Source organism: Galleria mellonella, unplaced genomic scaffold (genome assembly GCF_026898425.1).
Source record: "Galleria mellonella isolate WM207_F2 unplaced genomic scaffold, CSIRO_AGI_GalMel_v1 utg1053, whole genome shotgun sequence".
Classification (NCBI taxonomy): Eukaryota; Metazoa; Arthropoda; class Insecta; order Lepidoptera; family Pyralidae; genus Galleria; species Galleria mellonella.
The window spans coordinates 1,594,400-1,608,924 of NW_026441968.1; the positions used below are offsets into that span (position 1 = coordinate 1,594,400).

Sequence of the window (14,525 nt, forward strand, 5' to 3'; positions counted from 1 at the left end):
ACTGTACTTAGTGATGAAATAATTTATTTTGATAAGGATTAATAGCATGAGTAATATAAATGCGTTTAAATGTAGTCCAAAAAAAAATTCAAGATTTTTAACCCAATTTTTTTTTCAAAATAAAATTTTGCCTATGTTACTCGTGGATAATGTAGCTTTCGAATGGTGAAAGAATTTTTAAAAACGGTCCAGTAGTTTTTGAGCCTATTCATTACAACCAAACAAACAAAGTTTTCCTCTTTATAATATTAGTGTAGATGAATGATTATTAAGTTAAAAGTTTGTTTAGTTTATGTGTAAATAAATAAATAAATCTTATCATTCATAATTATGTCAACAATAAACTATCCACTGCTAAATATAGTCTTTCCTTATTGGAAGGTTTTGCTAATAGTTGCCAAGCTTAACAGGCAAGCTCGCAATCACAGTTAGGCTTTGGTGATGTTTTTACTGGGACGCTGCTACTCATCTCTCGACCATTAAGTCCCCTCAGTTCCTTTTACGACACTCAAGAGCAAGGAAAGGGTAGTCCTCGGGAAAAGCGACGCATGAAATCCATGGAGCAATTCGGGACTATAGGCGACGGTAACCACTTTCCATTAGATGGACCGTCAACTGCTTTATTGCTTTTGCTATTGCAAATGGTATTCAAAAGATTTTATCAAATTTCAAATCTTTTGAAATGAAATGAAGTTATTTTGCTAGAATGTAGGTGGTTTTAAATGGAAGAGGTTTACATTTCCCATATACATTCTGCCTCTATGTCGGCGTGCAAATTATTAACAATATGAAAAATTTACATATGTTCTACATTGAAACACTATCTACTGTCCTTGAAACAGTTCAGTGGCTAAAAGATCTGTGTGTATGTATGTACGACCCTGGACGGTCGGGGGGAAAGGGATTGTTAGCAATAGAGTTTGACAGCTCCATTGCTAACAATATGCCCTATCAAGTCCACCTCCACGCGGTTCCCCCTGGAAACCATCATGAACAGTTCTCGTTGAATTCGTCACGATGAGCTAACTGACCTGCATAATCCTCACCTATCATCCTTCACTGGTGCCCCGTCGGTGTATACCGATAGCGCAGGCGCGATCACTATTTCATTTTCACCTATTAAAAAAAAGTCCCTGGACGGGCAAACGCAGTGTAGGACGACCCCGCACTAGATGGAGTACGACCTGAAATGCATTGCAGAGAGTCAATGGATACAGGTGTGTCAAGACCGTTCCTTATGGTGGTTTATGGGGGAGAGCTATGTCTAGCAGTGGACGGATAATGGATGAAATAATAATGAATGATATAAAATGTGTGTACTGACCGCTGGCATTCCATCCCCCTTCAACCTGATAGGAAGACGTTGCTGCTCCGAACATAAACCCTGGAGGGAACGTGAGCACATCGGAGCATAAACCTACTCCAAGTAGGACGCTGTAAAAAATGCAAACAAATTACTTCTTACATTTTTTATTATATTATATTTGCCGGTAAATGTCCACTGATGAACGAAGGGCTCCCTCTATTGAAGGGTTTTACCTTATATTCTATTACTAATAATATTTGCCGTGCGGTCCTGGCATAGAATGGGCCACCTCTTCCTTTTACCATGGATGGGATGGATAGCAGTGTCCCTCTCAAAACATATCTAAAAGCCTAACTGTGGTGTTATTTCTCTGTACCCAGTAAATTCACGCCATATCCCACCCTTCAAACCGAAACACAGCCATGCAAACACAACTGCTTCACGGTTGAAACACGAATGGAACAGAGGTACTCAAGCAATCGACTTTTGTACAAAGTCTCCCTCTGGTAAATCCTTATGTTCAACATTGAATAATTAAAGATTAACATGATAATAATGGTGGTACACAATTGTAATACATATGTACTCACCTTACAGCTACTAGTTTCATGCAGCACATTATTATAAATGAAATAATATATCACTTTTACTCTTTATATAAAGTATAACCATAATTATATATATATAAGTACACGTAATAACACACAAAAAGAGTAAACTATTAAACATAACAAAGTCAATTATCATTTTAATCACAATGACAACTATTGTTTTATTCTACTGTCATACAGTCAATATTTACCATTTCCCATTGATGCTTAATATATCAATGGATAAGTCTTAATAATTCCATAATGAACATATTATATATAATATTTAATCTTAGATTTTATAGATAGAGCATCGAGTCTCAAAAACGGGTCAACTTTTTGTCAGCTAATTGTTAAATTAGTTGACACGATATAGATACAGCATCGAGTCTCAAAAACGGGTCAATTTATTGTCAGCTAATTGTCAAATTAGTTGACACGATATAGATACAGCATCGAGTCTCAAAAACGGGTCAACTTTTTGTCAGCTAATTGTCAAATTAGTTGACACGATATAGATAGAGCTTCGAGTCTCAAAAACGGGTCAACTTTTTGTCAGCGAATTGTCAAATTAGTTGACACGATATAGATAGAGCATCGAGTCTCAAAAACGGGTCAACTTATTGTCAGCTATTTGTCAAATTAGCTGAGTCGTTTTTTTTTATCAGTGTTCTATAAACTTACGCACTTTATATATCTTGACGTATCTATATTTAATTATTTATAATATATATATAATAATATATAATAAATATATTAAATTTTTGAGCATTAAAAAATGCATAAATTATAAAACAAAATAAATATAGAATTTATTAAAGAATCACTCAATTTATCACGAAAAATTGTATGAAAAAGTTGATCAGCTTTGCATGAAACATTTGTATGATAGAGATACTGTAAATATTTTTTTTTATACAACTTAGAATGGCAAACAAGCTGATGGCCCACTTGATGGAAAATGGTAACCATCGCCTATAGACATGAGCAGTACCATGGACATAACAGAGTATACTGTTTCGCCCATGATACCCCCTATGCGTTGCCATTCCTGAGGACTCAGATGTTATTCCTCTGCGCCCTGTAAATTGAAACACAGCCATGCAAACACAACTGCTTCACGGTTGAAACACGAATGGGACAGAGGTACCCAAGCAATCGACTTTTGTGCAAAGTCTCCCTCTGTAATCTAAGATTTTAATATGTAATTGATAGCTCTCCTATCTCTTGTATTGAAACTACTCTGATGTTTTGAGCCGGTATCTACAATTGGACTTGTTCGCCTCCAACTTGCTGGAGTTTCGTCGGATGACCACAGAGTGTTTATGTTCAGAGATTTATAATACATGTAGATGTTATTATTGTTATGTAATTTAATTTAAATATAATTAATATTATTCCTTTTAATTATACACGTATGTTATTGTACTAATGCTTTCCTGAGTGAGCGTATTTTTTTTGATGGATGAAAATGGTATGGTAACTCCGCCTGCGCTAACGGGATACGCTGGCGGAGTATCAGTGAAGGGTGATAGATGAGAATGAAAACAGGCCAGTTAGCCCATCACGATGAATTCATCAGGAATTAACCATGATAGTTTCCAGGGGAAACCGCGAGGAGGTCGACCTGGACTGAGAATCCTATTGCTAGCAATATACCCAAGTATATTGCTAGCAATAGGATTCTCAGTCTCCATTACTAACAATCCCTTTCCCCCATGTGAGCGTATTAGGAAACTGTTAAGTTTGCTCAGTTGATAAAATAAATAAATAAATATTTTTTTAATTCCATTGAAAGTACATTTTGGATAAATTAAAGTACTTTCACAATTTGAATGTGGTTTTGACAGTTATATTTTTAAATGTCTAATTGAAAATCCGGTGTATGTTTTATCTTTTTTTTTACACCACTGAGGTGGCGAACAAGCATACGGCCCACTTGTTGGTAAGCGGTTACCGTAGCCTATGAACACCTGCAATACCAGAGGTATTACGCGCGCGTTGCCGACCCTGAAGAGACCTCTTTACCCCCCTTTTGAAGATCTTGATATGCCATCTATAAATGGTAAATTTTATTGATTTTCCTACTTCTCAAATTCACGCATACGAAGTAGCGGGAAATAAGCTAGTGTTTAATACAAATATTTAATTTATCTTCCGTCAACTACGTTATTTAATTTAAATATAGATAACATTATATGATAAACAAAATATTTGCATTATAATGATGCATATGTATTAATATTACTTCCTTGGGGGGGGGGGGAAGGATTATTAGTAATGGGGAATACAACCCTATTACTAGCTCTATACCCTATAAGGTCGACCTCCGCGCGGTTCCCTCTGGAAACCACCGTAACTGATCCATTGGTGAATTTGTCAAGATGTTTTTTTTTGGTGGAAAAAAATGGAATGGTAACCCTGCCTGCGCTATCGGTATACACTGGCGGGGTACCAGTGAGGGATGACAGATGAGCATGAAAACAGGCCAGTTAGCCTATCGTGACGAGTGCAACAAGTATGAGTCACGATGGTTTCCAGGAGGAACGAAAGAAAATTACAGGGTGCAGAAGCATAACAACTTAGTTTTTTAATAACAACACAGTATATTATATTATGTCCATAGTACTGTTCATGTTTATAGGCGACGGTTACCACATTCCATCATTTGGGCCGTCAGCTTGTGTGCCATTGTAAGTTGCAAAAAAAAAAACAATCTACGAGAATCTTGACAGTAAAAATGCTGCACTGGACATGTTTATTTTTTACGATTGTCGTTTATTGTTAATAACTAATTAATAATAATTGATAGAAAAGTGATTATACAATTATCTAGTCTAAACCTCTAATGCCTATGTGTCATAAACTATAAAAATGTTTTTATTATACAACTAGTCTGGCCATAAATACTGTTCAATAAAAACTCTTCTTTTTTCAACTTTTTAATTATTTTGAATTTGGAACACGTTTATTATTTTAAAAAATTCTTTCGATTTCGCGCCATTTCACATATTTTTAATTTGTGTTCATTATCAAATTACAATATGAAATGGGATGTTAAAGAAAATAGGATTGCAGTGATCGCCGTGCACAAAGTGGGTATGGAGCCGTCGGTCATATTCCAGACACTTCAAAAGCTTGGTATCAGCCGTATGTTCGTATATCGTACTATCAACAGATACAACAACACTTCCTGTTGAAGACCAGAAACGATCTGGGCGGCCGCGTGCTGTTAAAACTACAAAGGCTGTTAACGCTGTTAAAGACAGAATTCGTTGAATTTGAAACCCCATTAGGAAGTAAAAAATCTTATCGCGAGAAATGAAGATTCTCGCTAGGACTCTGTCGCGTATTATAAAACAAGACCTGAAGCTCGGTGCTTATCGTCGATATACAGGACATGGCCTAAATCAATCTTTACAATTAAACTGACTTTACAATTACCAGACTTCAACCCTTTAGACTTCAAATTATGGTCAGTTTTAGAGGACATGGCCTGCTCTAAACGACACGGCGACATTGAGTTTCTTAAAAAATTTTTAGAGCAAGCAGTGGCGAAATCTCTCTTAAAAACAGTGCGTAAATCCATAGATTCGTAGATAGACAGATTAAAGGCCTATAAAGCCAAAGCTGGCCATTTCCAATTCAATTTTTTTTTTATTTTTTACTGAGACTTTAATAAATATGCAGGTATAAATTTTAGTAATATTACATTACTTCATAAAAAAAAATAGATACATTTTCATTTGTAACAGAACTTATGGCTGGACTAGGTACGTAAAATATAATACATATTTATACAAATGTTTTACAATAGGTATAAAATGGGTACTGGGTTGTATTCTAAATTAAAAACATTACTCGATTGCACAGTTCAATTAATGTTACTGTGAGTAAACATTCATTTTTAAATCTAAAATATTCATATTTCTCAACAGATGCCAAGTGTGGCAATTACTGGCGAAACCCTTTCCTATGGGGAAGGCGTATATTTAGCAGTGGATAGTTAACAGCTTATATGACGACAATGATGAATAAGACCTCAATATTGTATATATTGTATTTATATACCACGGTTTGCAGATACGAGGTTTAGGCGTGGGTTATTACAGGACAAACATAATAAAATATATGTTATTACTGTTACTGTTACGCTTTTATAACAGGTCCCAATATCTATTATTAAATCATCATCATCATCATCTTCCTACCCTTATCCCAATTATTATTTGGAGTCGGCGTAATATGGTTTTATCCACATTACAAAATGATTTGCTTTTTAGTTTCACAACCGGCCACCTGCCTGACGTCAACCCTCTTCGGGAATGCATTTGTTGGTGGTTTCCGCCACCTGTGGTATGGAGTAAAAGGATTGAGGAAAAAAGGAAGGGAACGTTGGAAATGTGTTAAGGAAATTAGTAAATGAGAAGAATAAGGGACTTATGTGGGAAAGGAAAAGGGGGGACACTGCAGTTGCGGAAAGGACTGGGACACTGCAGCGGCTCGGGAGGCCGGGGTCGCATACCCGTATGCCCTTATTCTAGAGTCGGACAGATTTCTAGAGAAGAACACACCTATTATTAAATAACAGGTTTTATTTTTTTCAACCACGGCCTCTGTTCTGCCACCTTTGAATACTCCACGCCATCTTCGTATAAGCCATGGATCTGTTATCTTCGAATACTTGTTTTGCTCACAACATTTATAAATGTATTAACAATGTAATTTACAAGTGCAATAAAAAATATACTCACCTTTTATCCGTTCCATATTATCCATTAAACTCCATTTTTTTTTATACAACTTAGAATGGCAAACAAGCTGACGGACCACCTGATGAAAAGTGGTAACCGTCGCCTATAAACATGAGCAGTACCAACGTAGCTTCATAACACATAATACATAACGATTCATAATAGAAACTCAGTGCTAATTATAGTCACAGTATCGTGTCATATATAAAGTTATCTTATACATAAGCAAATTAAAAGGATTAAATGTTGAGTTTCTTGTGGTTTATTCACAGCAGATAACAGTGTTCCAAACCCGGCAGTAAAATAATAAGCAGTGACGATCGAAAAGAACTTGTAAACAAATCTACCTATTTGTACAAAGATTTATTTTTATTCTGTGTATAAAAAAAAGAACAAAAATATTAAAAGTTACTTGTTACGAAAAAAATTTTATGCAACTTAGACGGGCAAGCTGACAGCCCGTCTTACAAGTAGCATGTCGTACCAGAGCTGTACCATGGACATAACAGAGTATACTATTTCGCCCATGATACCCCCCATTCGTTGCCATTCCTGAGGACTCAGGTACAGAGGTACCCTGTAAATACACTGCCATATCCCACCCTTCAAACCGAAACACAGCCATACAAACACAACTGCTTCACGGTTAAAACAATGACGAAACAAACGAATGGGACAGAGGTATCCAAGCAATCGACTTTTGTACAAAGTCTCCCTCTGAATATTCGATTACATTTACACCATCTTCCTCGATAGCTAACCACATCTGTAAATTACAAAATACTAGTTAGTCGATTAGAATCATTTTGTTTAATTCCACTACCATTAGTATGCGTGCGACTGCCAACATTTGAAGATTCACAACTATTATTATTAGTAGAAATTCTAAAACCTTCTATATTAGTGTCATCGATCTCCGACCGTTATTCAGTCCACACTCATGTAACACGCACGACACGTGTTTCACCTCTAAACGAGACATATTCAGGTAAATTATTAAATCGCTGTTCGAAGCCTAGTGTTTTTTTAAGGGGTGATAATGGAATGGTAACCGCACCCGCGCTATCGGTATACACCGAGGCACCAGTGAAGCATGATAGGTGAGGATGAAGCAGGTCAGTTAGTCCATCGTGACGAATTCAACAAGAATTGTTCACAATGGTTTCCAGGGAGAACCACGTGGAGGTTGACCTAATAGGGCATATTGCTAGCAATGAGGCTGTTAATCTCGATTGCTAACATGCCCCTTTTCCCCCCGAAGACTAATGTTAACCATTCGGTGCCCAAACTGTAAAACGCCGTACAGCCAACATGTTTAATACGTGTTTATGGAATAGTAAGTTAGTAGGGTAGTAAGGGATAGATCTGAAAATATTAGCTTATTAGCCGACCCAGGAAACTTTGTTTTAACCCCTACCGCCATCTACTGGATTCATTTTTTCTTACCGTATAATAAAAATTAAGATAAAAAGAAACCCCATTTTGACAAAGCTTACCTTTGCGTAAACGTATAATTAACAATTGCGTCCCACAAAAAAACCGACTTCAAATGTGACAAACCAGTTATTTTAATCTAAAATCTAAACTACTGAACCGATTAAAATAAAATTTCTATAAGACTAATCTGTAAATATATCAATTCAGACAAAAAAAAAATTTCCAAATCCGTTTTACAACTAAGGAAATTATGAGATAACAAACATAAAAAAAATACAACCGAATTGAGAACTCCTTTCTTTTTTAAGTCGGTTGGAAACTATCCTATTTCTCAAGTTGGAGCAGACAATACATTATAAAATTATACATTTACAAAATACCATGAAAATCCGTCGAGCGTTTTAGGAAATTAGCTTGAATAAATATTTTAACATGGGATTTTTATATATTATGATAAACGACACAAAAAAAGGGAAGGTTTTTAATTCGTGTGTAATTTTTATGTTACAACACAGGGGGCAAACGAGCATGCGGCTCACCTGATGGTAAGTGACTACCGCCGCCCATGGTCACCGACAGCACCTACGGCATCGCAGGTGTACAAAATTACGTCGTCAATTTTGAACCGATTTTGATAATGCTTTTTACATGTACACAGTTTACTCCTGTACTGTTTCAACACTACCTTGAAAGAACCTTAATGACTCTTACTTAACCCTGTAAATGTCTTTATATTTATGACTTAGTAATCGCATGTATTATTAATATTATGTACCGAAAATGTTCCATTTTTCGCAACTTTCCATTCAGGAATAGCTTCAAATACGTAATTAAATTAAGAATTTCATCCAAACACATGTGGATTTAGGTTTTCTCCAAGTAGAGGCTGACGGATCAAACTGCTGGTGTAATGGTTCAGGCCATAAAAGTCGAAACCGCCTGAAGACAAGAGTCGTCACTTTAATGGATTTGATAGGCTTGACAAAGCATGGAATGGTTGCCATTGTGTTATCATCATCATATCAGCCTTTAACTGTCCACTGCTGAACATAGGCCTCCTCCATAAGAGAGGTTTTGCCAGTAGTTCCCAAGCTTGGTAGGCGGGTTGGCAACCGCAGTTAGGCTTTGGTGATGTTTTAAGGAAAACGCTGCTGATCATCCCTCGATCATTAAGTTCCAGTAGCCACCTCTTATGACCTCTACAAGAAAGTAAGAAGTAATCCATTCTATGCTGGGACCACACAGCACCATATATATAGAGTATAATCAAAATTTATTAATCTCCAAGTCTGGCCCCTTATAAAAGGCGCATAATACGCTCTTGAACATATCTTTGCCCATAGCTAAAGATAAGTACCAAACAATTCTCGTATGGAAAGCAGATCCCCCCTTTTAAATACCAGACCAGGGTTGCCAGATTAGATTTCTTTTTTGTAATAGTGAGTAAAAAAATTACTTCCCGCGAAATTTTGAAGAAATGAAATTCTTGGAGAAAGTTGAAATGGGCTTGAAAAATTTAGAGTATTTTTTAAGTCTTCATTTCTGTAAACCATGATATATAAATATAATAAAATACACCAATTCAGGTATGAATAGTAAAATAGAGGATAGAAGAAGATTGATTACCTCTGTCACTATCTAGAGTTCCATAAACTTTGAATCTTCGAGTGTTGGCAGTCACACGCATACTAATGGCAGCAGAATACTATTTCTTATTAAACCTAGTTTTTGTAGAACTCTAAAAATAATACGTTATATATATATATATACATACAGTACAGCATGACTACAGGTTCGATTCCTTTCTCCAGCAATCTGTTTATCTAATCATTGGAGTACCTTTTGTCGTCATCACTGATGTAATTCGGATAACCGGTTGGCATTAATCGTGACCAAGATATAGAAAATACGGTTTAAAATAAATTTTCAAAGTACATTTTTTTTATACAACTTAGAATGGCAAACAAGCTAAAGGCCCACCTGATGGAAAATAGTAACCGTCGCCTAGAGACATGAACAGTACCATGGACATAACAGAGTATACTGTTTCGCCCATGATACCCCCCATGCGTTGCCATTCCTGAGGACTCAGATGTTATTTCTCTGTACCCTGTAAATTCACGCCATATCCCACCCTTCAAACCGAAACATAGCTATGCAAAAACAACAGCTTACGGTAGAAACACGAATGGAACAGAGGTACCCAAGCAATCGACTTTTGTACAACGTCTCCCTCTGGTTATAAGTATATAAGTATTTTATGCTATTACTTGCCAAGTCACCTTGAAACAGGCAATTTCAAATGGAAGGACAAACGGTAGATAGATATATTTATTTAATTATACTTTTGCATACATTAAAATTTGTATACAGGGCGGACTTAATACCTGATGGCATTCTCTACCAATTAACCGTTATGATAAACAGAAAGAGAGAGTAAATAGCGGTGCATTGACCTAACAAAAACAATTTGGGGGGAAAGGGATTGTTAGTAATGGAGACTGAGAATCCCATTGCTAGCAATATACCCAACTAGGTCGACCTTCTCGCGGTTCCCCCTGGAAACTATCATGGTTCATTCCTGATAAATTCATCATGATGGGCTAACTGACCTGTTTTCATTCTCATCGATCACCCTTCACTGGTGTCCCGCCAGCGTATCCTGTTAGCGCAGGCGGGGTTACCATACCATTTTCACCCATCAAAAAAAAAAAACAAAAACAATTTCTAAATTAAATAAATACTTACTAATGACTATTAATAATAATAGTAAATAGTAAGTATTTATTAAATAAATACTTACTGTTTACTATTGTAATATTTAGGAGGAAACGACAAGGAGTATCAATCTAAATATTTTGAGAGATAAGAGACATTTGTATATTTTAAAATAAATTAATATATAAACATATAAAATAATATACATATATAAATGACATACAGTACAATACATATGTAAATAACTGTACATAATACATTAATACATTTTAATATAATAAATATATAAGTCATTGCTAATTATATAATAGTGTAGATTGAAGCTCTTTATTGCTGTGATAATTTAATGTAAGGTTCAAGAAGGGACTTCTCGAAGGAAAATTTGGTTAGGGACTTTTCGATATCAACAAGTAGTGCATCTGTTAGTGGGTAGATAATTTATGTAAATATTTAATTTTAATTTCTGCTTTGCACTACTACTGCCCACTCACTACTTCCTATGCCACTGCGTTAGGTTGACTGGAAGAGATCTCTTTTAGAGATAAGTTCGCCTTTGATAACTTTGTTATCAACTTATTGTTGTTTTTGTTACTGTATGTTTTATTGCAATAAAGAATATATATATATATATATATATTCTTTATTATATATATATATATATATATATATATATAATTTCACAGAACCCTAGTGACTTTTTTACCGAACCCCTAAGCTCCGCGGAACCCACTTAACACAGCACTACCTTAACAATAGGTGATAACAAGCAATGATCTAAAAAAATACAAATGACTTGCTCAATCGAATAATTAGTAGACAAATAAATAGATACTCTTTATTGTTTCCTTCGTGAGATTACAGTAGTAACTTATCTATATAATTTATTGTATAAACTATATTATATAACCAATTACGTGATAAATATTACACTAAGAAAACAATGGACGGCCTTATCGCTAAGAGCGATTTTTTCCAGACAAGATTTAAATTTAGATTTCTAGTAGTCGGATTATAAAAGTCTTTTTTATTGTTATTTTTTTTTATACAACTTAGAATGGCAAACAAGCTGACGGCCCACCTGATGGAAAGTACTAACCGTCGCCTATAAACATGAGCAGTACTATGGACATAACAGAGTATACTGTTTCGTTAAAAATCTATTGTGTAAAATGTATAAATAAAGTGCCATTGTGATAGATATAAAAATAAAATATTATTGCTGTATAAAACCATGTTTTTCTCTGCTGAGATTTGGAAATTATCATGTAATTTATATATACTCTTATAATTTGATAAATACTCTTATCAGGCTGATTAGGTTAAACCAAACAATGTCTCTCTCACATGTAAAAATCAACTCCAAGTTCCGTCAACATCTCAATATCTCGCCTCCAAAGATGGTACGATTCGCAAACTACATCCTCCGTGGAGCCAACTACTATGTTCTCACTGTTTTCATGAGTATATTTATCGTGTATACTCATTCCTTTATTTATAATTAAATAACCAGAGGGAGACTTTGTACAAAAGTCGATTGCTTGGATACCTCTGTCCACATCATCACACATCATCATCATCATACCAGCTTTTAACTGTCCACTGCTGAACATAAACCCTCTAAGGAGGTTTTACCAGTAATTCCGCTTGGCAGGCGGATTGGCAACCGAAGTTAAGATTTGGAGATGTTTTAAGAGGAACGCTGCTGCCGATTCCACTCCCTACCTTTGTCGTCACTTATTGCAACCACGAGAAAGGAAGGGGTGGCCTATTCTATGCCGGGACCACACGGAAATCAGAAGAATTACACTAAGTATGACATAATCACTACGTAATAACATGTGGCGTCTGTAATTCCCAATTTCCTCCGAACAACTACAAACACATGACTATTAATGAAATATATAACATATTTCTATTTAGACATAAGATTATTGAACTGTTTAAATGAATTTTGATCTTATTACTTGTACACAAAAGTTTAAAATTGAAACGTGACAGTGGCAGCCTTCGTTAACGCTCCAATATCATTGATAAAAAAAAACTATAATATATTTATTACCTTAACTAATTGCATTTAGATAACAATTATACAGCTGGCCAATAATGAACAATGAGTGCAATTAAAAAAGTACCCTTTTACCATAATTTTAGATTTTTTATTTGCAAAACAAAAGATTATTTTGACCGTATAAGATTTAGGCCTTGTTTTTAGGTTTATGAGTAGAAACATAGATTATAATACTCTAGCAGTAGTGTGGTGGCGTGGTCCCGGCATAGAATGGGCAAATCCATAAGTGACGTAAGGAACGACTAAAGGAATTTAACGGTGGAGGGGTGAGCAGCAGCGTCCTTTTAAAAACATTACCAAAACTGCAGTTGCCAACCCGCTTGCACCCGCTTGCCAAACGTGGCAACTACTGGCAAAATCCTCCTAAAGGGAGACCTATGTATAACAGCGGACAGTTAACGGCTGGTAAGATGCTACTAGTAACATAAATATGGAAGTGACGTAATTTCCAACCGACTTCAAAAAGGTTTTTAATTCTGTTATGTTTTTTTTTTATGTTTGTTACCTCATAACTCCGTCAGTTATAAATAAATTTGGAAAATTCTTTTTCTATCTAAAAGGATATACTCACAGATTAATCCCATGAAAATTTTAACAAAATCGATTTAGTAGTTTAGTTTTAAAATTGAAATAACTGGTGTTCTCAGAATTTAAGTCTGTTTTTTTGTAAAACAAAACCTTTAATTACTTAAATCTTTATTCGTTTATGTGAGTACTTAAGTTGCAGGTATTACTGTTAGCATTATATTTAATATACTAGTTATCCGCCCCATACTTCGTACGCGTGGACTTCAAAAGTGGGATAGTCAATGAAACATACTAGAATGAAACTCCTAGGTGGCGTATCAAGACAAAATATACACCAAATTTTGAGTTAGACCTTCACGAGCGTAACTGTGAAAACCGCATCCAATTTGGTGTAGTAGTTTTTATGTAATGCTAGAACAAACATAGAGATTTTTTTTTTTAAATTATTAATTACTGTTATTATTAACCTTACGTATCTATTTTTCTTAAATATCTCCCATGTACAGATACCGTCTTGTTACATTGTAAATTTTATTATAATTAGTAACATTTTGAAGTGGCTTCCAAAAGGGATTTTTCAATTGGTCTGTTGGGGGGGAAAGGGATTGTTAGTAATGGAGACTGAGAATCCCATTGCTAGCAATATACCCAAACAGGTCGACCTCCTCGCGGTTCTCCCTGGAAACTATCAGGGTTAATTCTTGTTGAATTCATCATGATGGGCTAACTGGCCTGTTTTCATTCTCATCTATCACCCTTCACTGGTGCTTCGCCAGCGTATACTGTTAGCGCAGGCGGGGTTACCATACCATTTTCAACAATAAAAAAAAATTGTTCTGTATATTTTTTTTTTGCTATCCACGTGGCAAAAAATTATTATATATGCGATTTCTGAATTAATTAGTTTGCTTATTTAAATGTACTCGTGTAAAGTTTATAATGGTTTTACCATATATATTTTTACTGTTTCTAACAGAATAAAGAGTTTTCCACACTTATGAATTTATTATAGTGACGATAATATGCCTTTTAGGGTTCCGTAGTGAAATATTACCCTTATAGTACAACTTCGTCCATCCGTCTGTCTTGCCTTGTAAATTTCGAGTTAGGACAGAAAAGTTGAA

General features: G+C 35.2%; 1 protein-coding gene across 1 annotated transcript in view; it reads right to left on the reverse strand.

Moving 5' to 3' along the window:
* Window positions 1–1,953, reverse strand: part of LOC113520972 (lactase/phlorizin hydrolase-like) — a 29,996-nt gene extending 28,043 nt beyond the window's left edge. The window contains exons 1-2 of the mRNA XM_052903241.1: window positions 1,897–1,953; window positions 1,325–1,434 (exon numbers count right to left, since the gene is read on the reverse strand). Of these exons, the coding sequence (XP_052759201.1) occupies window positions 1,325–1,434; window positions 1,897–1,925 (139 nt within the window). The 5' untranslated portion in view covers window positions 1,926–1,953. The remainder of the gene's footprint in view (window positions 1–1,324; window positions 1,435–1,896) is intronic.
* Window positions 1,954–14,525: the final 12,572 nt, after the last annotated feature.